This window comes from Cricetulus griseus, chromosome 2 (genome assembly GCF_003668045.3).
Source record: "Cricetulus griseus strain 17A/GY chromosome 2, alternate assembly CriGri-PICRH-1.0, whole genome shotgun sequence".
NCBI classification, from domain to species: domain Eukaryota; kingdom Metazoa; phylum Chordata; class Mammalia; order Rodentia; family Cricetidae; genus Cricetulus; species Cricetulus griseus.
Genome location: NC_048595.1, coordinates 224,611,181 through 224,637,115, shown reverse-complemented (window position 1 = coordinate 224,637,115; position 25,935 = coordinate 224,611,181). Strand labels below are relative to the sequence as shown.

Here is a 25,935-nt window from a genome sequence, read left to right as displayed (position 1 = left end):
AGAGTGGAGTCCTGTATTTGGCGACAGGAGTTAACAAAAGAAAAAAAAGCCATTTCATAGATTGAATCATTAGTTTTATACAGAATTAAACATATACCTATCACAGCATTTGACTCAGGTACATATATGTCCTAAGAAAAATGAAAACTCAATGGAGTTGTGATTATTTTTGTTCATTGGGTTAGGATTGTAGCACTGAAAAAATATAATAGTGCTATCTGTAATAACTGGAGACAGCCATCAACAAGTAAATACATCAAAACAACATAAATAAATAAATCTCCAACTTGCTAAGCTGGGAAAATAAAAATGATAAATAAAATTGTAATGTTTTTAGTATGTAGTTTTAAAACAATCTAGTTGGTGAAAGAAATCAAATTGGTGTTGGAGGAGGGGATGGAAGGGAAACATAAGAACATCCCTATACATAAGAAACAAAGGAATAATAGCAAAGTTGGAAGTGTTGGAAATGTTTCACTTTTATCATTAATTTTCTGATAAAATTCTTTAATCGATTTTTCTAATCATAACCTATCTTTAAAATGCATTATACAAATTAATAGGGCAAACAAGTGAGATATACTAAAAGATGTCTATTGATACCTCCTGCCAAGTAATAACAGACATCTAGATAGTTCTGTTAATCTTAAATACTTAATATGCAAGGTGTGAGGTGGCATACACCTTTAATCCCAACACTGGGAGGCAGAGAAGGTCGATCTCTTCAGTTTGATGCCACATATTGAGGCCCTGTCTCAAAATAAACTAATTATCAATCAACTAAATACTTCCTGAAATGTAATTTTTAGTTTAGTGTCTCTGAGGTAATATAATCATCACCTTTAATGTAGATGAAAATAAAATTTTAGTGACTTGCCCACCATAACTCGTGTGAAAAATCAATATAAAGGGGTTTGGTATATGCTGTAGTTTTTTTTTTTTTTCCTAAGTAAACTGATTATTTCTCATCAAGTTTTACAGCTTGTGAAATTCTTGTTTTGTTTACAGTACATGGTGATAAACAAGATAGAGTCAAGCAGAAAGCACTTGTGGAGCCATATTTTAAAGATAAAGAGAGGTAAGTGGGTCTCAATATTACCAATGTGCTTGGCGGTACAGCAGAGCTGTCTGTAAGCTATTTAATTATTGCTTTGATTAAAATAAAAATAACTTAAAGGAGACTGGGGCCATCCAGAGCTACATAGTATAAAAAGAAGATAGAAGAGTCATTTACAACCATGGTCACATCTCTAATAACAGCACTGGGAGACTGAGGCAGAACAATTGCACATTTGTGACCAGCCTGGGTTACACAGTGAGACTTTGTGTTAGTATTTAGGCATCTGTACTGGCCTGCCTTTGGGGTTCTGACAGGGTATGCTCTCAGCTGCAGCCACTAAGAGCACCTCCTGTGCACATTCACTACATTCCCTTTTAAAAGGGCCCTGCCTACCTCCCATCTTTCTCTTTCCCTCTCTCTCTGTCTGTCTCCCCCCTCTGCTTTTCTTCCTGTCTCTCTGCTCCCCCTCCTCTCTTTTCTCTTCTGTTGCTCCTGTCTCCAGAGGCCTGTACCCCCCTCCCATTTTCCCATTCCCTTTCCCCTAATAAAAACCCCTCCACGTGAGCTCTGTTGCATGGCATCTTCTCTCAAGCACTACTTTTTAAATTACAACACTGTCTCAAAAAAAAAAAAATTTTTTTTAAATCATATATGGGGCAGGGAGCTTGGAAATATAGACCAGTGGGTAAAGTCCTTAAATTCATAAAAGGTACACACACAAGCAGAGTGCACATCATTTACTACCCCAGCCCTGGCCAGTGGAGACAGGTAGGTCAGTCCTGGGAGCTTGCTGGCCAGTCAGTCTAACAGAAACAGCTGAGGCTCAGTTAGAGACCCTGTCTAAAAAATGAGAATGCTCCACTGGGTGAGTAGGGAAGAGGGCCACTTGGATATAATCAAAATACATTGTATCAAATTCTCAAAGAAATAATAAAAAGTGTGGGGAGGGGAGCAATTGCAGGCATCCTGATGTCCACCTTTGACCTCTACATGTGTCCTCATGGGCAAGCATATGCAAATACGCATGCATGCACCCATGCTGACACACACAGTGCCATTTACTTTATACTTGTAAACAAAGACACTTGAAAATAAGAATACAAATTTTACATAGAAGGAAATTTTTGCCAGTACCACTCATTTTCCAACAGCAGTAATGGTTTCTTTGCTTTATTATAACAAATACTATGTTTGTAGTCTTTTATTTTGAACTTTGGAAATTTGTTGCACTATGTTCTCTTAACTTTCACATGTGTAAGACTTTAGGTCCCAGGCTTGAAGTTTCCATGCTTCATTTTTGAAGATATTTGAACCTTTAGAACAATAAATTTCAGCTTCTTAATTTTGAACCTCAATGCTGTTTTCTGTCTTTTTCACAAAGATTGTAAATTCTGTTACTTTCAGATATGTCCTGTTTGTTGGTTTTGTTTGTTTTGGTTTTTTAAGTAAATTTAGGGGTCTGGAGAGAAGGCTCAGCAGTTAAGAGCACTAACTGCCTGCTCTTCAAGAGGATAAATTCCCAGCACCCACATGACAGCTCACAACTGTCTGTAACTCCAGCTCCCTGGGATCAGACACCCTCACACAGGACATACATGTAGGCAAAACACCAGTGCACATAAAATTAATAAATTATTACGTAAATAATACTTATACCTAATACTTATTCCAAAAAAAAACCCTGCTTTTTTTCTTTATGAGGTTCTCAGAATGAGTCGCTTCATAAGTTATTTTTAAATTACATTTATTTATGTATTAGAGGAGGGCATGAGCATGCTACAGCTGGTGTATGGGAATCTCTCGGACACCTTGGAGGAGGAGTAGGTTCCCTTCCTGCCGTGCAGGTCCCAGAGATCAAACTCAGGTCAGGTTTGGTAGCCCAAAGTAATAAATAATAAATAAGGGTGACTTGAACACAAGCACTGTAGTAGTGCTATGGCCAATACGACACCTGAAATGACTGCAAGTGGGTAGCGTATACAGATCAGACACTGGATAAAGGGGTCATTTACATCTGGGACAAGATGGAGCAAAATGGTGCAGGGTTCCATCGTACTACATACAGAGAACTTCATACACTTAAAACTTTAACATTATTTGTCCCTGAAAGTGTCCATGTAATAGTTTTAGACCTGGGTAACAAACAGCAGGAAGTGAAGCTGCAAATGAGGAACTACTACAAATTGTCCCATCTTCACCTGTTAGAAAGAAGCCAGGGACAAACAGTTCTGTAGACATCTTTTACAACTTCTCTGATAGAAGGTGTTCTTAGCTGGGGCTAGGGAACTGACTAAGCAGTTAAGAGCATTTGCCACTCTTCCACAGGAGTTTGCTTCCCAGCAACCACACGAGGTGGCTCACAGTTGCCTGTAACTACAGCTCCAGGAGATCCAACCCCTCTAGTGGTCTATGAGAAATGCACGCATGCCTGAATGCATGTGTGCATGCATGCGTGTACCCTTAAGCAAGTGTATATAGCCTTTTTCTGATTGACCAGTTTTCATTTAATTGTGTATCTTGGAAATTAGTTGAATTGTTAATAATGCTTTTCTTTTTTCACGTTATGTGTGACTGTACTGTGAATGTTCTCTAGCAGTAAACGCTTTTTTTGTTCACCATGATGCAGTACACCTAATGATACAGTGATAAGTAGCTTTGTTCTGCGTCTTTGAGACATCCCTAGATTAATATAGCTTGTGTTTTAATTTTATTAATGTTTCTTAATAGAGATTCACTAATTTTTAAAATATAAGTAGTTTTATTTTATTTCTGAAGCTATTGGGTAGCTAAGGAAACAGGAAGGGGATAAAGGTGGAAGGATGGCAAAGGTCTCTGATCTTGTGCTTCTCCTACTGAGAATTCTAGAAAACCCCTGTGTACTAGTTACTTGTCTCATTGCTTTGACAAATACCTGACAAAAGCAACATGAGGAGGGAAGGATTTCTTTGGCTCACAGTTCTGAGATCTGTTTTGTATGGTGGAATGGTTACAGCAGTAGGAGCATGAGGCAGGTTGTCACACTGTGTCCCAGTCAGGAAGCAGAGAGATGAGCGCTAGTGTTCACTGCTCCCTCTCCCTCCTTTTACACTGTCTCCCCCCCCCCCGACATGGAGTGGTACCCCCACAGTTACAGTGGGTCTTCCACCTCAACCAGAGACAGCCCAGTTTAGACAGCTGCTCATAGATGTGCCTGGAGACTGTCTCCTAAGTGACTCTAGCTGTCAACTTGACAGTATTACACATCAAATCCAGTCAGGGATGAAAATCTTACCAACCTTTTAAGTGATGCTTTCTTTGAGGTCTGCTATGGATGCCAATCTTCTAGTGATTTCTAGGAGTAAAGGATGTGGCAAAAATGGGTTCTACATAAACTTAGATTATTTCTCTTCTGGGTTCTTATGTTTTTAATTCAGATTTTAAACCAAAAATCTTTCTCGTAACAAATAGGATAACTTTAAATTCCTTTTCCCTCCAGAGAAAGTAACATACAGAATTTTCCTCATATTGAGGTAGTTCGGAAAAAAGAAGAGAGAAGGAAATTGCTTGGGCACACATGTAAGGAATGTGAAATTGTAAGTACTTTCTTGAAGTATGGCTTTATATATCATAAGTACAAGATTTAAAATCACAGATACAGATCATAGTTATATTCAGAAACCTTGTTTGATCCAGTAATGATAGAAGGAATAAGGAACATGCCAGCTAGGACCAGCATATATTAATAAATAGATATGAATAAATGAAGGTGAACACCCCCAACTTATCTTAGATTAAGTGAGTCTGAGGCCTAACCCTAATTCTCTTTTTAAATGCATTTATTTATTTAATGTGGAGTGGGGCACATGAGTGCCACAGTGAGGGTTGTGGGGTCAAAGGATCACTTAAGGGAGCTGGTTCTCTCCTTCCATCATGTGGGTCCCGGGGACTGAACTCAGGTCATCCGGTTTGGTGGGCAGCAATAACCTGCTGAGCCAAATTGCAGGTACCCTAGGTCTTATGACTATCTTAAGACATTATGTACCATTTTTCTTTTCTATAGTTATTGCAAATGGTGATGTACATGTGCCATTTAGGGAAAATCGGTCCTTCAGGAGGAAACTTCAACATTTATTCTTTTCACTCTCAAGAAATAAGGTGTACCTATAACTATTTAAGGAATAAATACCACTATAGGCCCTATTTTTCTCTGAGGTATTTTTCATCACAAAACATGAAAAATTAGCTTTACTTCATTTTTTCCCCTTTTTACATTGGCTACCTTATCCTGAAGAAGTCAGTACTAATTAATGAGTTGTCCTAGACAGGTTCTTTTTTATCTTAAAATGTGCTATTTTATTTTTTGTCCCACTATAGCTGTCAGATGCCTTTCTCAACACCTAACTTCCTCTTTTAGATTTTCTTATTAACTATGATCTTAAAAATTTGATAACTGGGGCTGGAGAGATGGCTCAGAGGTTAAGAGCACTGACTGCTCTTCCAGAGGTTCTGAGTTCAATTCCCAGCAACCACATGGTGGCTCACAACCATCCATTATGAGGTCTGGTGCCCTCTTCTGGTGTGCAGATATACATGGAAGCAGAATGTTGTATACATAATAAATAAATAAAATCCTTAAAAAATTTTTGATAACCAAGGTACTTGAAAGTAACATGTGAAGGTATGAATTAATTACTGTACGCACTTGTGAAAATATGCTCTGAATCATAGCGGGAATGTAAACTGGGATCCTGTTTTAAAAAAACTGGCGGTTGTAGTTGCTTTCTGTGGCTGTGGTAAAGCATGATGGAAAGTAGCTGGGACGGGGGTTGTTTAGCTGACACTTCTGTGTCACAGTCGATCATGGAGAGAAATCAGGGCAGGAACTCAACTCCAGCAGAGACCATGCTGCTTACTGACTTGATCCACACGGCTTGCTCAGCCTGCTTTCTTATAGAACCCAGGACCACCATCCCACTGATGCCACTACCCACAGTGTGTGAGGGAGGCCCTTCCCCATTGATCACTAATTGAGAAAATGCCTTACAGCTGGATCTTGGGGAGGCATTTCCTCAACTTCTTCCTCTCTGATGACTCTAGCTTATGTCAAGTTGACACATAAAACCAGCCAGTACAACTGAACCTTTTCATCCTGACGTACAACCGCATCACCATTAAGCTCCATTATTCATCCCCAGATCTCACATTAAAACATAAATAACCTTATAAGTCCCACAGTCTTTTCAAATCCAGACACAATGGGCTGGGCCCTCCCACATCATTCATTAATCAAGAAATTGCCCCACAGACTTTCCTACAGGTAGTCTGATGGAGACACTTCCACAGCTGAGGTTCTTCTTTCCAGGTGAGCTCTTATCAACTTACCTTGGGTCAAGTTGATAAAAACTAACCAGCACATCAGTGCAAATAAAACCACTTAGATACAGTTATCATAGCAAGGACACTGTTGATCTGCTTTAAATGGTAAAAAATAAATGTATATCTCTCATGTACTTACTGGTTGTAAGTTTATCCCATGTCTATTCCAAATGTATGGTGAAAGTATGATAGGGACCACAAATGTCACATGTGTGAAAACAAGTGTTTTCTACATTTGATCCCCATGCTTCAGGACTCAGTCTCTTATATGTCTGGAGTTTGTTTTGAAGGAAAGATTCTAGTTACTCACTATGTTTTTGCACATATCAATAACTTATCTTTCAGCAAATCCCATGGATTCTACCTTCAGAAAATTCCCCTTTACATTCACTTACTAGCTCCACTGTCAATGCCCAGTACATACCCAGACACCATCTTACCAAGAACTGTTGAGTTACTCTACCTTCCTTAATACACTTCACCCTTCAGAACGTGAGCAAAAAGAGAGTCCTCATACATGCTCACCTCCATATGCTCCCTTTTTGTTCTTATCTTTCACTAAACACAATGAAGGTCTTTGTAGTTTTTCCTAGTGATCTTTTAGAATAGAAATAAAATCGTGCCAGTACCTTTCAGCGTCTTCTCAGCTTACCAAGTAGCTCTCTTACCAGGCCCAGGGGTAGTTCAGTGTTAGTGTGCCAAGGTTGGTGATTGTTAGTGCAAGCCTCTGTTGATAAAGGAAAGGCTGTAATACAAGCTCCTTTTCTCATTTATGAGTCAAGCATTTCACAATATCAGCACTGACTGTTTTATTATCATTATTATTATTACTGCAATATAATCAGTATTATTTCCTTAGAATGTTTAATCTAAAAAGCTTTTTGGCTTCTAGTTTATAATCAATAAACATAACATGAAGTGTTTACCTGTTGTTGTCAGTACTATGCAGATATGCCAGCGGAAGAAAGAGAAAAGAAGTTGGCTTCCTGCTCACGACACCGATTTCGCTATATTCCACCCAGCACACCAGAGAATTTCTGGGAAGTTGGTTTTCCTTCTACTCAGACATGTCTGGAAAGGGGTAGGAATAAATTTCAGCATTTTATATATGTATTTTTAAATATAGTATAGAGTAAGTCTAAATATTAGTCCTCTTTCTATAACTCTTCATCTTATGCTGTGTGTTAGATGCTGCTTCTGAAGAATACAAGGGAATTCCTGGATAGGAAAGATGCTTTTTCAGCTGCTCTGTTGATTTGCTTGGGATTAGACACTTCATATAATCTCTTTAATCTGACCGTGCAGTTACTAGCTTTGTCATTCAGATTTCAGAAAGCAGCTTCATCCTGTCAATAACCTTATAGAGGTTAAAATGTTGACATGCAGCCAATTCCTTCAAATTTGGCATTTACAGTTACATCATCAAAGCTAGTTTTTAAAGTTTCAAGTAGTGATTTTTGTTCCTTACTGTCACCAGTAGCACAGTGCTAAAAAAATATGGGTACACTGAGTTTTCATGAAAAGGGGTGTATTTTCTGAGTTGTGTCTGGCAAATATAATACTATTCAAATTATAATATGACTAAGGGGTCTATGGCCATTTAATTTATTTGTAGCCTTTTGGTCTTTGACCTATATATTAAGTTAAAATATCTAAAATTTTTACCCAGAGATACGGCATTGAATAAATATCAAATGTTAAAAGATGACCAAATAGACTTTCAGTTCAGCTTCATTCTCTTACATAATTTTCAAGGTCTACTTGTGACTTGCATGGGAAGGGCTTCCTCACTTTCAGAGAAGCTTCATACATTTAACTGTAAGAAATACAGTCATTGGCATCATTTTTCCTTCTGGTTATTATATAGAATCAGATAAACTGGCTACATCTGGTGTTTGCCCTACTAGCCTGGCCCAGAGCACAGTCCTCTATAGAAAATTACATGATTAGAGATTCCTTGGGAGAATCTAAATGGTGTGTAGAGAGAACATAGAGGCATCTCACCCAATGGGATAGCTACCACAAAAGACTTTGAGGGCAATCACTGGGATTTATAATAATAGTAGAGTTTGGCTTTAACAATGTGGCCCCATGTACAAACCTATGGGGAGCAGATAATATAGAAAAACTCTGAGAACGCTGGTCCTGAGTTAGACAGAGTTGGGCATGGTTCACATACTCTTCCAGTTTTGTGAACTTGAGCGAGTGATTTGTTTCCTGCCGGTCTCCACCCTCACTGTGGTAGAAGCGCTTGGAAGGAGCATGAGAGCTATCTGAGGTGGTGGATACAGAGTATTTTATTAATGCTTGCTGCTTTTTTTCTCTTGGCATAAATGAGGGAACTCTGATGCTAAGTAGTGAAATCATTCACCAGCATCATAAAGCTAAAAATCAGAAGTATTTAGGCATTAAACAAGTTAAATATGTAATGGATAGATACTGAAAGAAATGCTATTGTTTTTGTTGTTTTAATGTTTTAAGATCGGGTCTCTTGAAGCCCAAGCTGGCTTTGAACTCCTAATACTCCTGCCTCTACTTCCCAAGTTCTGGGAATACAGACAGCCACCATGCTCATCTGTGCTGAAAGAAAGGAATGTTGATAATACAGTGTTCTAAATTCAAAATTTGTTTTTCAGGTTACATCAAGGAAGATCTTGATCTTTGCCCTCGTCCCAAAAGACGGCACCCTTACAATGTAGTGTTTTCTCCAAAAGGCAAGGAACAGAGGACCTAGATGTTGGAGTAAAACCAGGGCAGAAGACCTTTTTTTTTCCATTTTAGTTATTTATAGTTAAAGTTGTAATAAACATTGATCTTTGGTTTGTTTTTTTTTTTTTGATCTTCTGTAAATTTGTAAACGAGTTTTCTATTAAAAATGTTTTTAAGTGGCATTTACTTACCACACAAATAACTATTTAAAATGTGGATGTGTTTATATTGTGTTTGTTTGTTTGTTTGTTTGTTTGTCTTTTGTGCCTTTAAGCAATAAGGTTTTTCATTTTTCACTCTAACGTAATGGTTATTTACTTTTGTTTTAGTTAGGGTTTCTGTTGCTGTCAACAGACACCATGACCATGGCAACTCTTATAAAGGAAAACATTTCATTGGAGCTGGCTTACAGTTCAGAGGTTTAGCCCATTATCATCATGGTGGCAAGCATGGTACTGGAGAGATGAGAGTGCTGCATTCCAGATCAGCAGGCAGCAAGAACAGAATGCCACACTAGACTTGGTTGAGCATTTGAGACCTCAAAGGCTGACCCCTAGTGACATACTTCCTCCAACAAGGCCACATGTCCTAATGGTGCCCCACCCTAATAAGCCAATGGTGGCTATTTCGAACCACCACAACTTTATTTGATAATTACAGATTTTGAAATATGATCATGGTGGCCTATAATTTGTTCTTTGTGTACCTTCTTATTTTGTTTCCTCTGGTATGTACATGTAGAAGTGCTCTTGTGGTAACCTCCATGGGCTTTCAGTTTGGCCAATAACCTTCTGGAGATCAGACCAATTTTTGACATTCAAGTCTTTAAATTTTGGAAAGAAGAATGGGAGCTAACTTTCAGTAGTCCTTCTAACTGTCCAGGATCATTTCTTCTGTTGAACTGAAATGAGTTGCCACTCTATAGTAAATTCCTTTCAAAATTACCACAGATATCAATAGACTAAGTTAAGCATATCCTCTGACCTAATAATAATTTCCAGTTCTTTTCACAAGATTCTTTTCTAGTAATTTTCAAGCTGAATTTGTTGGATGCATCTTTGCCTGTGTATTCAAATGCAGTGTCTGATTTTGCTGGACTGACTAATGTTATGAAGTACTTGTAGTTTGGCCTCAGAGTCTTTTAGTAACTTTATATTCCTCTGGGACTAATGGTGTCTGCATTAACTGGGTACATTCTGTACCTCCTGTTTTAATGGCAGCTAGTTTACCTGTGTCTTTTTCTATATTTTCCTTTAACCTGTATCTTGCCAATATTTTATGTAAACCAGCATACAAAAGACTGAAGATCTTACACTAGTAAGATCTATGTAACCTCATTCAGAAAATCTCAAAATTGTGAAAATCCTCTTACTTAGGCTAGTCTTCCTTTATATGATCAGGGTTCCAGATCTTATATAGGAATGTACTAATAAATTATTCAGCTCTCAACTTTGTACATCACTATGGTAGTTTCTATTCATCACTTTTCTTTCCTTCAGTAATTATTTATCCTGTGTTTAGTGGAGGTATTTTTTTTGTTTTGGTTTTTTTTTTGGTTTTGTTGTTTTCTGTATCAAGTGTTAACCATCTTTTTTGTTGCTATGTTCTAGGATCTGTGCTTGTCACATAGAATTTTCATAGAATTTTCTCTTTTTATTCTTAAATAATCTGTGAACTTAATGGTAATGTTAAATTGTAACAAGTAGATCCCCGAGACAGCAGATTAAATAAACAAATGATTGCTTCCCCCCCCACACACACTTTTAAAAGAAAAATCTAGAAGTCATAAGTCAGCGACTGCTTGTAGTTCTGTCACCCAACTCTCTCTCTCTCTCTCTCTCTCTCTCTCTCTCTCTCTCTCTCTCTCTCTTCTCCCTCCTCCCTCCCTCCCTCCCTCCTCCCTCCCTTCCTCCCTCCCTCCCCAGATCTCTTCTGACTTTCAGCTCTTCCAAATTCTGTATTAAATTTGTCTTCATGGCTATAAAAATCTATGTAGTATCTAGAATTATATTTATGTTCTGTACAAAAAGAAAAGCACATGCTATCTGTTTTGTCCCCTTTAAAAAGTTTTATGGAGCTGGGCATGGTTAGCCATGTCTTTAATCCCAGCAGGGGGTTAGAGGCAGGAGGAGGTTAGAAGCCTGGTCCACAGGGAGAGTTCCAAAACATCTAGGACTACACAGGAGACCCTCTCTCAAAGAACCACAAATAATTAAGTCGAGACTGTTTTACAGAAAGCCCTGTTGCTTTTCAGTGGCCAAAACTCACAGGGCTGGCTCCTTCCTGTCCACAGGCTAGAGTCTGAGAGATCTCTGAACTTAACCAATGTGCCGCAGAAGTGTGATATCCACCTCCAGTAGAGTTTGCTTTTTAAAAAGCCTAAGCAAAGGAAGGTTGTCTGTATAATGATAGTGTGACAGTTGCCTAACCCATTAGTAGTTATATTGTTTAAATTTTATCTTGTCACCCCGTGGAAGGTTGGATGAACTGATGCCAATATTCCTTTTATCTACTTTTAGCTCTGTCTTAAAGTAATGAAATAAACACTTTAAATCCACTTGAGCTAAAAGGCATTTAAATGCAAGTGGAAGTTTAAGACACCACATTCTCAGGCTTTTAAAAGCTAATGTATAGGGACTGAAGAAATGGCTGAGTGGTTAAGAGCACTTGCTGCTCTTACAGAAAGCCCAGGTTTGGTTTCCAGCACCCACATGGCATCCATAACGCTAGTTCCAGGGGGATCTGAGGCTCCTCTGGCCTCTTGGGCACCAGGCAGGCATGTGGTGATATACACATGAACATCGTCACACTCATGAAATAAAAAGATGAAAAAACTGGAGGGAGAGCTCAGCAGTTAAGAACACTGCCTGCTCTTCCAGGGTCCGTAGGTTCAGTTCCCAGCACCCACATGGCAGTCACAACCATCTGTAACTAGTTCCAGGGGATCTGAATCCTGGCCTCCATGGGCACCAGGCAGTCACTTCGTACACAGACATACATACATGCAGGCAAACACCTGTAGGCTTTTTTTTTTTTTTAATGTATAGAATTGGGCTTTGTATATTTGTAAATAATTTGTCTAAAAGATGTTAGGTGGTATTTCTGTATAAATATGTCAGTTCCAAGTAATTTCAGTTGCATAGAAGCTTCTTAGAGTTGACCTGACTTGGATGCTGAAAATAAGCAGAGCTAATACCATCACATAACATTTGAGTAACTCCTGCCTTTAACCAACAGATATTCTTTAAGCCCTTTGAAATGTGAGTTAATTAGGAGCACCTCAGTGTGTATAGAAGGTAATGTTATGGGGGCAGGAGACTGTGTGAAACTAAAATATTTCTTAAAACCACTTACGCAGGAAAAAAAACTTTTTCAAAACCTATCTGGCAGCCGGGCGTTGGTGGCACACGCCTTTAATCCCAGCACTCGGGAGGCAGAGGCAGGCGGATCTCTGTGAGTTCGAGGCCAGCCTGGTCTCCAGAGTGAGTGCCAGGATAGGCTCCAAAGCTACACGGAGAAACCCTGTCTTGAAAAACAAAAAAAAAAAAACAAACAAACAAACAAACAAACAAAAAAACCTATCTGGCAAGTTGCTGCTTGAGAAGCCTGTTATCTTAGAAACTCAGTCTAAACTATAGTCAGCACTCTAAAAGACTGTAAAGATTCCTCTTAAGATTGCTTTTTATAGAAAATTCAGTTATAAAAACAAAAATCATGCATAGACCTAAGGATACCACTTCTTTCATTTAACAAGTGTTTGCTAAGGGCATTATCCTTACTCAGGAGGCAGAGGCAGGTGGATCCCTGAGTTCCAGGCCAGTCTGGTCTACAGAATAAGCTCTAGGACAATCAAGGCTACACAGAAACATCCCATCTCTGGAAGAAAAAAACAAAACAAAAAAAAAAACAATACAACCCCTTCTACCACCACCACCACCAGAAGAGCAGATTTTTAAGAAACACATGTCTGAACATCCTATTTCATTGTCCCTGGCACATTATAAGCATGGATTTAATTTGGGAAAAAATGTCACTTCCAAGTTAAACATGTGAGTTAGATTTCATATTCTACCATTTAGCTGTGTCTTTTCAAAGTACCAGTTTAAAAGACAGCATTGTTAGGATAACTCCTTAGAATGGTCCCTGAGTAAACATTAACGAAGTGTAACAGAATTCATGAAATGGGTATCTGCTGTCCAGCCAGCAGAGGTCAGAAGAGAGCTGTACCATAAAAGAAACCATCTGGGGAAATACTGGCATGTCTTTGATACAGTAATAAAAACTCATTGGGCCAAAAGAGATTTCAGTATAGCTACTATTATAATAAAGCCAGTGACATAAACAAGAATTCATGGCCTTGAGAATACGCCATCAACATAAGTTTGGTGTTTAGAGATACAAAGACATAGAGGAGGCCCAGTGAGAAAAGCCACCTAAGAGTCCAAAGAAATTCAGACTGAGTACCTAAAAATTTGAAAAAAAAAATAGAAAAATAGAATTAAGACTGTACCTTAAGTTAGCCTAGAGAAGGAGAGGAAAAGACAGTACACTTTGTCAGGAGATGAAATGCTAAATCACTAGGGAGCCAAAACCTTAGTAACAATTTAGTTAAAAGCCTCTCACTTTATAATGATTTAACAGTAATGCCATGGTTCTAAAAAGCTAAAGTCAGAATGTGGTACATCCAGGCCTCTATCTGTTCTTTCCCCTTTCTAGGTATAGGTTGGAGTACTAAGAGTAGAGCTCCTAGAAAAGCCAGAATTGGTATGTCTGGGGCCTCTGTTCTTACCCTGCCAGGTGTGGGTATGAGTACTAGAGTAGAACTCGTAGGGTGGCTTAGTAAGAGAAGCCCTAAATGTGGAACTGCAATGTAAGCAGAGTTTAGACAGAGTCAAATCTCTGGTTTCCTTTTTTAACACTAAATCTTTGGAGCCTCAATATGCAGAGCACTATATAGCTGAAACTAGCCTGGAATTCCTCATCCTTCCTCTACCTCCAAAGTGCTAGGATGAAAGGCATTCACCACCACACCCAGCTTACGAAATGGTGCTTTGATAGCATAAACTTATTCATTCACTCAACCCTGTCACCTAATAAGCCCAATTAGTAAGGCTAAATAAATGGGCATGTTTTTCATTTGTGTGTGTTTTGCCTCAGGTATGAGGCATACATTGCCCTTGGAGGCTAGAAGGTGTCAGATCCTCTAGAATGGTTGTGAAACCACCATGTAGGGGCTGGAAATCAAATGCAGGAACTCTGGAAGAGCAGCCAGTGCTCTTAACTGCTGAGACATCTCTCCAGCCCACTCTTCATCATCCTTGATTCTCCAGTCAAATGTTTGTTGCACTCCAAACCAGTTAAATCAGAATATTTTAAAAGGTCCAGACAATTGTATTGTTTTAAGATTTGTAGATGGTTCTAGTGTGCATCCAAATTTAAAAACAGTCCTAAGACATTAATATAACTAGCACAGTGGTATTCAGGCTTTAGCCCAGAATCACCTAAAAGGTGAATTAGATATTGCCATATCCCCCACCTCCACGTTTTTGGTTTAATAGGTCTGGATTTTAGCCCTAGCATTACATTATGTATATTTCCAGCTGCTGCTGCTAGTATAAAGGCCACAAGTCTAATCATTCAGATCACCCAGGGCCTTGGGAAGTATAAATTCTCAGGCCCTTCCAATGAGAACTCTGATTCAGTGGTAACCTGAATTATTATTATTATTTGTTAATAAGTTATTATTATTATTTGTTAATAAGTTCCCAAGTGATTGGTATGAATCAAGCTTAGAAATATTTCTACGACAACAGAGAATGGCAGAAAAATATTTTCTAGCATGAGAGACCTAGGCAATGATGGAAGACTATCAAGGGGTCCTGGATGATCACTTTAACAATTGATTACATACATGAAAGATAAGATTAGTAAATTGAAACATTAATCAGGAAATATCTAGAAGGAAGCAAAGAGTTTGGTGGAGGGGATAGGAATACAGCTCATACTTGAAAAGTCTATGTATAATTGGGGTCTTAGAGAATGAACAGGAGCAATATTAGAAGCTATGTGGAAATTTTTCAAAACAAAAGATACCAACCTACAAATTCAAGAACTTCAAACCCTAAGCAGTAGAAATAAAATCAAATCATTCTAGACAATACTAAGATGTTGAAAAATCCTAGAGACAGTGAAGCAATGTGTTTCAGCATGTTTAGGACAGTGTCTGCTAACCCAGACTGCTGCACCTGCGCAACTGTCCTTCATAACCGAAGAAAACAGGCTAAACATAGAAATTCAAACCAACACTACAGAAGATACCTGAAAGAAACCTGCACAATAAAGAGAAACGTCCACGAGACCACAGGAAAAATAAACTGCCCTAACGTCTTTAATCCCAGCACTCTGGTGGCAGAGGCAGGTGAATCTCTGTGAGTTTGAGGCCAGCATGGTCTACAAAGCTACACAGAGAAACCTGTCTCAAAAATTTAAAAAACAAAAACAAAAAAAACAAACATGAAATTAGGAAAGTTTCAAGCATTAACAAAACGACAGACAATCACTTTCATAGCAAGTCTGAATGTTAAATGTTTCAGTTCCCAATCAAAAACCACAGCTGGGCCTAGTGGCCCAGGAGAAAACAGATTTCTGTGAGTTTGAGGCCAGGCGGGTCTACAGAGCAAGTTCAAGGACAGCCAGGGATACACAGAGAAACCCTGACTCAAAAAAGAAAAGAAAAAACATTGCAGTAGAGAGCAGTGAAATTCAGACTATCATTAGGGCATACTTTTGAAATCTTATAACCCATCTTTTTAAAAGTTAATTGGATAAATGTCTAAACATACTGAAATGATTTAACGACAGAAAGTTATCTTGGCTGGTTGGAGCCAAGGTGTTCCACAGTCACACTATGCAACAGATCCTACATAAAAGGTTTGTGGGAGTGGGGATGTGTAGAGGCAGAGGCAGGCCTCTGAGTGAGAACAGGGAAATGAGGTGAGAAGGCACTTGCTTTTTATAATGGGATATGGTGCAAGCACATAGGGGAGTGTGTGGCGGTAGCAGGGACATTGGAGACAATGACCATAGTAGCTTAGTCCCTGAGGGCAGGCCAATGTAAATGCCTGAATGCTAAAATACCCCCCTTTAGTTTATTATAAAAGGTGAGAAAATAAGGGAAAAGGTGAGGCATGGACAGGGCCATCATGCTCTTTTAGACTGCTTCCTACTGTTTGGGCACTAGGCATCTTCAGGCGCTGTTGGTTCTCACCATCAGGGCATATTTGGGGGTTATGAGCATCTGACTCTGTGGCTAGCAGTTGGTAGTCCTGTAACAATAGCTGATTGTTTGATTAGGAAATTTTTTAAATTTGTTGTTAGAGGAATGTAGAGAATAAATTGGTAAAGCAGGGTGCGATTAGTAGAAACAAGAAAATGAGAAGAGGGGTCAGGAAGGGAAGTATCTGCTTCCATATTGGTTCTAAAGGGCCCAGCGGCTGGAGTTATCAAGTTGTTACTCACATTTTTGTAGGTCTGTATAAGTGTGTAGTAATGAATTAACCAGACCCAGTAGAATAATAGATGGTGTTTATTTGGGGAAAGAACTTACACAGAAAACAAGTCACGGCCTTTCCGCTCCAAGTGATACAGACACTGCCTCCCAGATGCTCTGCGAGACTCCAAGGGCCTTCCAAGCCCGGATCCTTTCCCTTTAACCGGTCACTTCCTCACTTGAAACCACGCCCAAAAGGCGTGGCCACTGCTACAGGTGTGGAGGTGAATATATTGCTACAGGTCTGTTTGAAGTTGTTGGATTTTTTTACTCTACCAGATTGGTTGATATGGAAGCCTCTTCTACTACTTGCTATCTCTAGGGCCTGAGTAATTGAGATATATTTTCTCTGATTTTAAATTGTGCTCACTGGGTGTTGGGAGTTAAAGAGACAGGGTTAACCCATGTTGCCCTTCTCCCACCTGGGACTCCATAGGCCCCGGATATAGAAATAAAGGGCCCCGTTTTGTCAATAGAAGGGGAATCAGACAAGGATACAAATGTGGATGATGGTATTGGCAAGACCAGTGTGAGCAGCTCTGGCCAGCCAGCCTTTACAATGACCGTTTGTCTAGTCATAGAGGAAGGAGACAAAGAAGGTCGGTAAATGAAGCAGGGAGGGGTGGGTATAGGGGTGACGAGAATTCTAATTGGCTCCTGACAACCTGCTATGGAACAATTTCCCAGCCCTACTGGATGGATTGTTATAAGTGTTTCTTGAACCTCGAATCTCTTTATATAAGAGTTGCCCTGGACAGGAAGGAAAGGAAAAATGTCTGCATCCAATCCAGTAGAGTCCAGCATGGCTGCCAGAGTGAAGCCTCATTCTTCTGGAACCAGGAACAAGGCAGTTGATCTCGGTATCCTCTGAAACTTAAGGGAGCAGGGTTCTGTTGGGGGTGATATGTAGGGAGGGATGTTATTGGAAGGTGGGAAGGAAAGGACTTGAGATGGGGTAGGTGAATCCAGTGAGGGAGGTCCTCAAGCTTAGCAGCTGAGCGGTTACAAGAATTACCTTGAAAGGGTGGGGGGATGAGGGATATTGGTCTGGGGGAGAGAGAAGAACCTCAACCCTGAGGTTGATTAGGGACAGGCTGGGGTAGGCAGTGGTCAGGAAAGTTCCATAGCAGGGGCAGGGATGACAGAGTAAGGGGGTAAGTAGGTGACTCAGGGAGAGGCGAGGGTTTGGGTGAAAGATTGGGGGGGTTGGTTCAGAACCAGTCAACTGTACGTGAGCTAAAATGGTGAGGTGGAAAGAGGTTGCTTGGAGAGAGCCTGTAGTTTGAAGGGCCAGTGGCAGGAGCTTTACCCAAGTGAAGTTCCCGTGACAGTTTGACAAGGCTGTTTTTAAGGATTGGTTAGTTCCTTCTATCTTTCCGGAGGACTGTGTATGGTATGAGATACGAAAATGCCAAGGAATGTTGAGGGCTTTCAATAGGATTGGGAAATCTGAGAGGTAAATTCAGAGTTGTTGTCTTGACTGGAGGAGACTACTGTCTTGTAGCAGGGAATGACCTCCTGGAGGAGGAGGTCAGAGACTGTCTGAACTCTTACATTGGTAGTAGGGAATGTCTCCTCCTACCCTGAGAAAATATCCACTAATACTAGGAGGTACCTAATGTGTTTGACTGTGGGCATGTGGGTAAAGTCAAGCTGCCAGTCAGTTCCAGGGAGACAGCCTCTGACCTGGTGGGTAGGGAAACGGGGGCTGCCATAACTGGAGGTGTGGTGTGACATTTGACAGACTACAAGAGGCAGTAATAGCATTTAAGAAACACAGATCCTCAGGCATGGGCTTCAGGTGGCTCTTGACTGAGACAAGGCTTGGCTATTAGGATGAAAGAGCTGGTATAGATGGGACAGAATTTGTGACGTGTCAGGAGGTGGGGATATAGGTTGTAGTATAAGGATGCCCAGCTGTGGGTGAGATGGGTCTGAGCATCTGAGAGCTACAACTCTAGCCAGATCTTCAGCTCAGTTATTTCACTTAGAGATGATGGAATTGTTGGTCTGGTAGGACTGGCAGTGGACAATTCCTCTAGCCATGGAGAGATAGGAAGCCTTTAGCATGGCCATAATTTGGTCTGAGTTGGTTATTGGTCCTCCTTTTGTTGTAAGTAGTCCATGCTCCTTCCAGATGGCAGCGTGGGACAGAAGGATATGAAAAGCATATTTGGACTCTGTATAGATGGGTAGGGATTGTCTTTGTGTCAATTGGAAGGCACTGGTGAGAGCTATTAGTTCAGCCTGTTGATTGATTAGTGGTGTGGACAGGAGTGCCTGTGCCTCAACCACCACAGTATTTGACACTATGCCATAGCCTGATCTATGGGTCCCCTCATGTAAGAAGGAGCTACCATCTGCGTGCCAGGTATAGATGGCCTGAAGCAATGTGCCCATCTGTATGTGTGAGGGATGGAGCAGTAGTTCCTCTAGGGTTCCAATGCAAGAATGAGATGAGGAGTTGTCAGTGTTTGGTTGGAGAAACAGATTTGAGATATTGAAGGGTGAACAAGATTGGAAAGGAAGTGTGGCATCTTCTACTAATGCCACCTGGAGAGAGAGAACCCAGGAAGGAGGCATAGTTTGTAAGCCTTTATACATTAAGAAGTGGGGCGGGTTGTAGGAGGAGATGATAGTGGTGGGTGGCCCAAAGTTTAGTTAGTTTGTTTTTAATTTGCAAATGAGGACCTCCCCAGCTGCTAAAGCATAATCAAGGGTGCCCATTCCTGAGTGGTAAGGTCTAGTTTTTTTTTTTTTGTTTTTTTGTGTTTTTTTTTTTTTGACAGGTATGTGACAGGTGCAAAGGAAGGTCCCAGCTGGTGGCCTAAGACCCCAAGAGGATGTGCCTTTTTCTGTTACATAGAGGGAGAAAGGTTGGGTTAGGTCTGGCAAGTGTAGTGCCAGGGCCTGGAGGAGGGCCTGCTGTAGCACAGCATCTGGGACCACCACAGCATCGGCCCCGCCTACATGTAGAGAAGCACCTGAGCCCTATCAGCATCCACCAGAGGCACAGACCCATCTGTACCTGGAAGAAGAGTGACCATCTAAGGCACAGGCCCCACCTACACCAATTAGAAGAAGAGGAAGCCCCTGAAACACAGGCCCCACCTGCACCCACTGGAGGAGGCATAGATGGGTAGATGAGAGAATAGGAACACGTTCAACAACATAAAGAGCAATATGACACCACCAGAGACTAGCGGTTCGACATCAGCAAGAAGTGAACATCTCAACGCAGATGAAGCAGAAGAAAATGACCTAAAGATAATTTTATGAAGATGATAGAGGCCCTTAAAGAGGAAATGAAAGATTTCCTTAAAGAAGTGGAGGGAAAGACAGACAAAATATTGGAAGAAATCAACAAACCCTTAAAGAAAGCCAAGGAAAAAAATCAAACAAGTCCACGACTTGAAAAATGGAAATAGAGGCAATAAAGAAAACACAAACCAAGGGAATTCTGGAAATGGAAAACTCTGGGCAAATGAACAGAGGCAAGCATAACCAAGAGAATGCAAGAAAGAAACTCAGGTCTTGAAGATATAATAGAGGGAATAGATTCATCAGTCAAAGAAAATGTTAAATCCAACAAATTCTTAACACAAAACATCCAGGAAATCTGGAACACTATGAAAATACTAAACCTAAGAATAATAGGGATAGAAGAATGAGAAGACTTCCAACTCAAAGGCACAGAAAACATATTCAATAAAACCATAAAACAAAACTTTCCCAACCTAAATAAAGAAGGACATACCTATGAAAGTACAAGAAGCTTACAGAACACCAAATAGACTGGACCAAAAAAAAAAAGTCTCCTCACCACATAATAATCAAAATGCTAAACATACAGAATAAAGAAAGAATACTAAGAGCTGCAAAGGAAAAAGGCCAAGTAACATATCAAGACAGAGTTATCAGAATTACTTCTCTAAATTCTAAAAGCCAGAAGATTCTGAACAAATATTATGCAGACACTAAGAGACCATGAATACCAGCCCATACTACTATATCCAGCAAAGTTTTCAATCACCATAGATGGAGGGAAACAAGATATTCCATGACAAAACCATACTTAAACAATACCTATCCACAAATACAGCCCTACAGAAAGTACTAGAAAAAAAACCCAACCCAAAGAAGTTGGCTACTCCCCCCACCAAAAAAAAAAAAAACAGGCAGGCAATAGATAATCCCACAATAGCAAAACCCGAAGAAGGGAAACACATACACACAATACCATCACCACCAACAAAACCAAAAATAATAGGAGATAGCAATCACTGGTCATTAATATTATGTAATATCAATGGTCTCAATTCACTTATAAAAACATACAGGCTAACAGAATGGATAGAAAACAAGACCCACCTTTCTGTTATGATGGGGAATGGCCTTCTGCGTATGTTTATTATTGGTTGTTGAATAAAGTACAGTTGGCCAATGAAGAAGCAAGTTAGGTGGGACTAGGAGTTGAGGAGAATTCTGGGAAATGTAGTAAAGAAGTCTTGTGATCCAGGCAGGAAGTGACATAGCAGGCAGACACAGAATATAAGCAGGGACAAAGAGGAAGTCATTCTCTTCCTCTTCCTCCTCCTCCTCCTCTCTGCTCTGGAGCAGCCATGTGACCCCAGCAAGACAGGACACATTCCACCAGCATCCTCCATAAGTCTTATGATTATGGTTGATATTTAAGACTGAGCTAGCAGATAAGAAATCCTAAGGAAAAAAAAAAAAAAGAAATCCTAGTCATTGGCCAACAGCATTGTACCTAATATAAGTCTCTGTGTATTATTTGGGGCCCTAACATGGTGGGCAGAACTTGGGCAGAACTGGGGCAGCTGGCAGAAAGCGCCCATGTGTCAGGAGGACTAGGGCAGCTTCGGTGGAAAGATTTACGGTTACACTGCTACATACAAGAAACACCTGAACTTCAAAGACAGACATTACGTCAGAGTAAAGGGTTGGGAGAAAAATTTCCAAGCAAATGGACTTAAGAAACAAGTGGGTGCAGCAATCCTAATATCCAACAAAATAGACTTAAAATCAAAATTAATCGGAAGAGATAAAGAATGTCGTATTTGATCCATGGAAAATCCATTAAGATGAAGTCTCAATTCTGAACATCTATGCCCCAAATACAAGGGCACCCGCATTTGTAAAAGAAACATTACTAAAGCTTAAATCACACATCAACCCATACACTAAGAGTGGGAGACTTCAACACCCCACTCTGACCACTGAACAGGACTGCCAGACAGAAACTTCATAGAAAAATAAAGGAACTAATAGATGTTATGACTCAAATGGAATTAACAGACATCAATACAACATTCCAGCACCTCATGGAACCTTCTCTAAAAGGTTCTTGCCAACAAAGCAAACTCCAACAGATCACCATTGCTTCAAGTTAGAATTCAACAACAACATTATCTGCAGAAAACCTACAAACTCATGGAAATTGAACAATGCTCAATTGCATCACCCCTGCATCAAGGAAGAAATAAAGAAATTAAAGACTTCCTAGAATTCAGTGAAAATGAAAGCACAACATACCCAAACTTATGGGACACTATGAAAGCAGTACTAAGAGGAAAGTTCATAGCACTAAGTGCCTAAATAAAGAATGTGGAGAAATGTCACACTAGTAAGTTAACAGCACACCTGAAAGTTCTAGAACAAAAAGAAGCAAGCTCACCCAGGAGGAGTAGATGGTTAGAAATAATCAAATTGAGGGCTGAAATCAACAAAATAAAAACAAAGAAACAATACAAAGAATCAATGAAACAAAGTTGGTTCTTCAAGAAAATCAATGAGATAGACTAACCTTTATCCAAACTAACCAAAAAGCAGAGAGAAAACATCCAAATTAACAAAATCAGAAATGAAAAGGGCAACATAACAATGGACACTTAGGAAATCCAGAGAATAATTAGGTCGTACTTCAAAAACCTGTACTCCACAAAATGAAAAAGTTTAAAGAAAATGGGCAATTTTCTGGATAAGTACCACATACAAAAATTAGATCAAGACCAGATAAACAAATTAAATATACCTATAACTCCTATGGAAATAGAAACAGTCATCAAAAGTCTCCCCACTAAAAAGTCCAGGCCCAGATGGTTTCAGTGCAGAATGCTATGAGAATTTCAAAGAAGAACTAATACAAATACTCTTCAAATTGTCCCACACAATAGAAACAGAAGGAACATTGCCAAACTCTTTTTATGAGGCTACAGTCACCCTGATACCAAACCACCCAAAGATGCAACTAAAATAGAGAATTATGGACCACTCTCCCCCATGAATATTGACACAAAATTGCTAAAATACTGGCAAACATAATCCAAGAACACATCAAAAAAACAAAACAAAACAAAACAAAAACAAACCATCTAACATGAGCATGTTGGCTTCATGCCAGAGTTCATGCAGGATAGTTCAACATATGAAAATCTGTCACTGTAATCCACCATATAAATAAACCGAAAGGAAAGAAAAAACAAGATCATCTCATTAAATGCTGAAAAAGCCTTCAATAAAATCCGACACCCCTTCATTAAAGGTCTTGGAGAGATCAGGGATACAAGGAACATACTTAAACATAATAAAGGCAATATACCACAAGACAACAGACAACATCGAACTAATTGAAGAGAAACGCAAAGTGATCCCACTAAAATCAGAAACAAGACAAAGCTGTCAACTATAGCATAAAGAAGAAAAGACCCAGAGACTGACATTGATGTTCAAGCTTCAAGCTGAAGAACAGAAAAGCAAAGCAGTCAAGCCTCTGGCTCTTACCTCTAGCTCAGGCTGAAAGGGCTGAAACTGTCTCCATGAACTCTTACCAAACCTCAGACTGTTGCCTCTCCTCAATGTGACTGGAGAATAATCCTGAGACTGACTACTGAAGATCCCGCTTCTATCTTTTACACCTCTCTAGTGTTGGGATTAAAGGCATGAGCTCTGTTACTCTTTTAGACTGATTCAATCTTGTGTAGCCCTGGATGGCCTTGAACTCAGAGAGATCCATCTGCCCTTGTCTTCTCAGCCGTGGGATTAAAGGTGTGTTCCCGGCTTCTATAGCTACCTAATATGGCTGCTTTGTTATTTTGATCTCCATTGGCTTTAATAAATCATTAAAATATATCACCACAGTCAACTCTCCCCATATATATTCAATATACTACTCGAAGTTCTAGTTAGAGCAATAAGACAAAAGGAGATCAGGGGATACATATTGGAAAGGAAGAAGTCAAACTTTCATTATTTGCAGATGATATGATAGTATATATGTGATCCCAAAAATTCTACCAGGGGACTCCTACAGTCAATAAACACCTTCAGTAATATGGCAGGAATCATGATTAACTCAAAAAAATCAGTAGCCTACTTATATACAAATGATAAATGGGCTGAGAAAGAAATCAGAGAAGCATCACCCTTTTCTTTTTTTCTATTACTTATTTAAACTAGAAATAAGCTCGTTTTACATGTCAATCCCAGTTCCCTCTCTCTTCCCTCCTCCCCTGCCCCTCACTAACCCCCTATCCTATCCCCTTTCTGCTCCCCAGAGAGGGTGAGGTCTTCCATGGGGGATCTTCAAAAATCTGGCAGCATTTGGAGCAGGGCCTGGGCCTTCCCCCATGTGTCTAGGCTGAGACAGTGGAATGGACTCCCAAAGTCCATTCATGTACTAGGAATAAATACTGATCTACTACCAGAGGCCCCATAGATTGCAGAGGCCTCCTCACTGACACCCACATTCAGGGGTCTGGAACAGTCCTATGCTGATTTCCCAGCTATCAGTCTGGGGTCCATGAACTTCCCCTTGTTCAGGTCAGCTGTTTCTGTGGGTTTCTCCAGCCTGGTCTTGACCCCTTTGCTCATTACTCCTCCCTCTCTGCAACTGGATTCCAGGAGTTCAGATCAGTGTTTAACTGTGGGTGTCTGCTTCTGCTTCCATCAGCTACTGGATGAAGGCTCTAGGATGGTATATAAGATCATCTATCTCATTATCGGGGAAGGGCATTTAAGGTAGCCTCTCGACTATTGCTTAGATTGTTAGTTGGTGTCATCCTTGTAGATCTCTGGACATTTCCTTAGTGCCTAATTTCTCCTTTCACCTATAATGTCTCCCTCTATTATGGTATCTCTTATCTTGCTCTCCTCTATTCTTCCCCCAACTCAGCCTTCCTGCTCCCTCATGTCCTCCTCTCCCCTCCTCTTCTTCTCTTCTCTCTCTCCTAGTTCCCTCTCCCTTTCCCCCATGCTCCCAATTTGCTCATGAGATCTTGTCCTTTTCTCTTTCTCTGGGGGACCATGTATGTCTCTCTTAGGGTCTCCTTGTTTCTTAGCTTCTTTGGAGGTGTGGTTTGTAGGCTGGTAAACCTTTGCTCTATGTCAAAAATTCATATATGAGTGAGTACATACCATGTTTGTCTTTTAGTGACTAGGTTACCTCGCTCAGGATGGTTTCTTCTAGTTCCATCATTTGCCTTTGAATTTCAAGATTCCATTGTTTTTTTTTTTCCCACTGAGTAGTACTCCATTGTGTAAATGTACCATATTGTCTCTATCCATTCAATTGAGGGACCACCCTTTTCTTGTTTAAACTTTTTTATTAATTTATTTTTAAAATTCCAATCCCAGTTTCCTACCCCTCCTCTCTTTCCTTCCCCCCACTTCCCAGACAGCTCACCTCCCATCTGCTCCTTGAGAGGATAAGGTCTTCCCTAGGAAGTCTACTAAGTCTGTCCCATCATCTGATTGAGGCAGGACCAAGGCACCTCCCCACCCCAACACCCCTGTGTCTAGCCAGGGCCAGGTACCTCTCCATATAGAATGAGCTCCACTATGTCAGTTTGTTCATTAGAGTTAGATCTTGGATCCATTGCCAGTGCCCTCATATATTGTTCCAGTCACACCATTGTCACCTATATTAAGGGTGTCTACTTCAGTCTTAGGCAGGTTCCCCATTTGTCAGACCTGAGTCAGTGATCTCCCACTAGCTTGGGCCAGCTGATTCTGTGGGTTTCTCTGCAGGGGTCTGGCCTGTATCAGTCCCATGCTACAGTGGCCATCTATTCTGGACTGATGTCTTTGGAGCTGCAATCGGAAACAGCTGAACACCCCCGGGTCCAACCCTGAGTGGGGGAATGTGGATGAGGGAAGTCCTAGCTACCCAACAGTGTTAAGGATGAGACAGAGACATCTTGTCATTTCAGGAGGGCTGTCAGTCAGTAATGGAGACCACAGT

At 40.2% G+C, this 25,935-nt stretch overlaps 1 protein-coding gene across 2 annotated transcripts in view; it reads left to right on the top strand.

Moving 5' to 3' along the window:
- Positions 1 to 9,329, top strand: part of Rbbp8 (RB binding protein 8, endonuclease) — a 69,898-nt gene extending 60,569 nt beyond the window's left edge. For both annotated transcript variants that reach the window (XM_027404328.2, XM_035440285.1), the window contains 4 exons: positions 1,009 to 1,078; positions 4,536 to 4,632; positions 7,355 to 7,496; positions 9,052 to 9,329. In XM_027404328.2, the coding sequence (XP_027260129.1) occupies positions 1,009 to 1,078; positions 4,536 to 4,632; positions 7,355 to 7,496; positions 9,052 to 9,149 (407 nt within the window). In that variant the 3' untranslated portion in view covers positions 9,150 to 9,329. The remainder of the gene's footprint in view (positions 1 to 1,008; positions 1,079 to 4,535; positions 4,633 to 7,354; positions 7,497 to 9,051) is intronic.
- Positions 9,330 to 25,935: the final 16,606 nt, after the last annotated feature.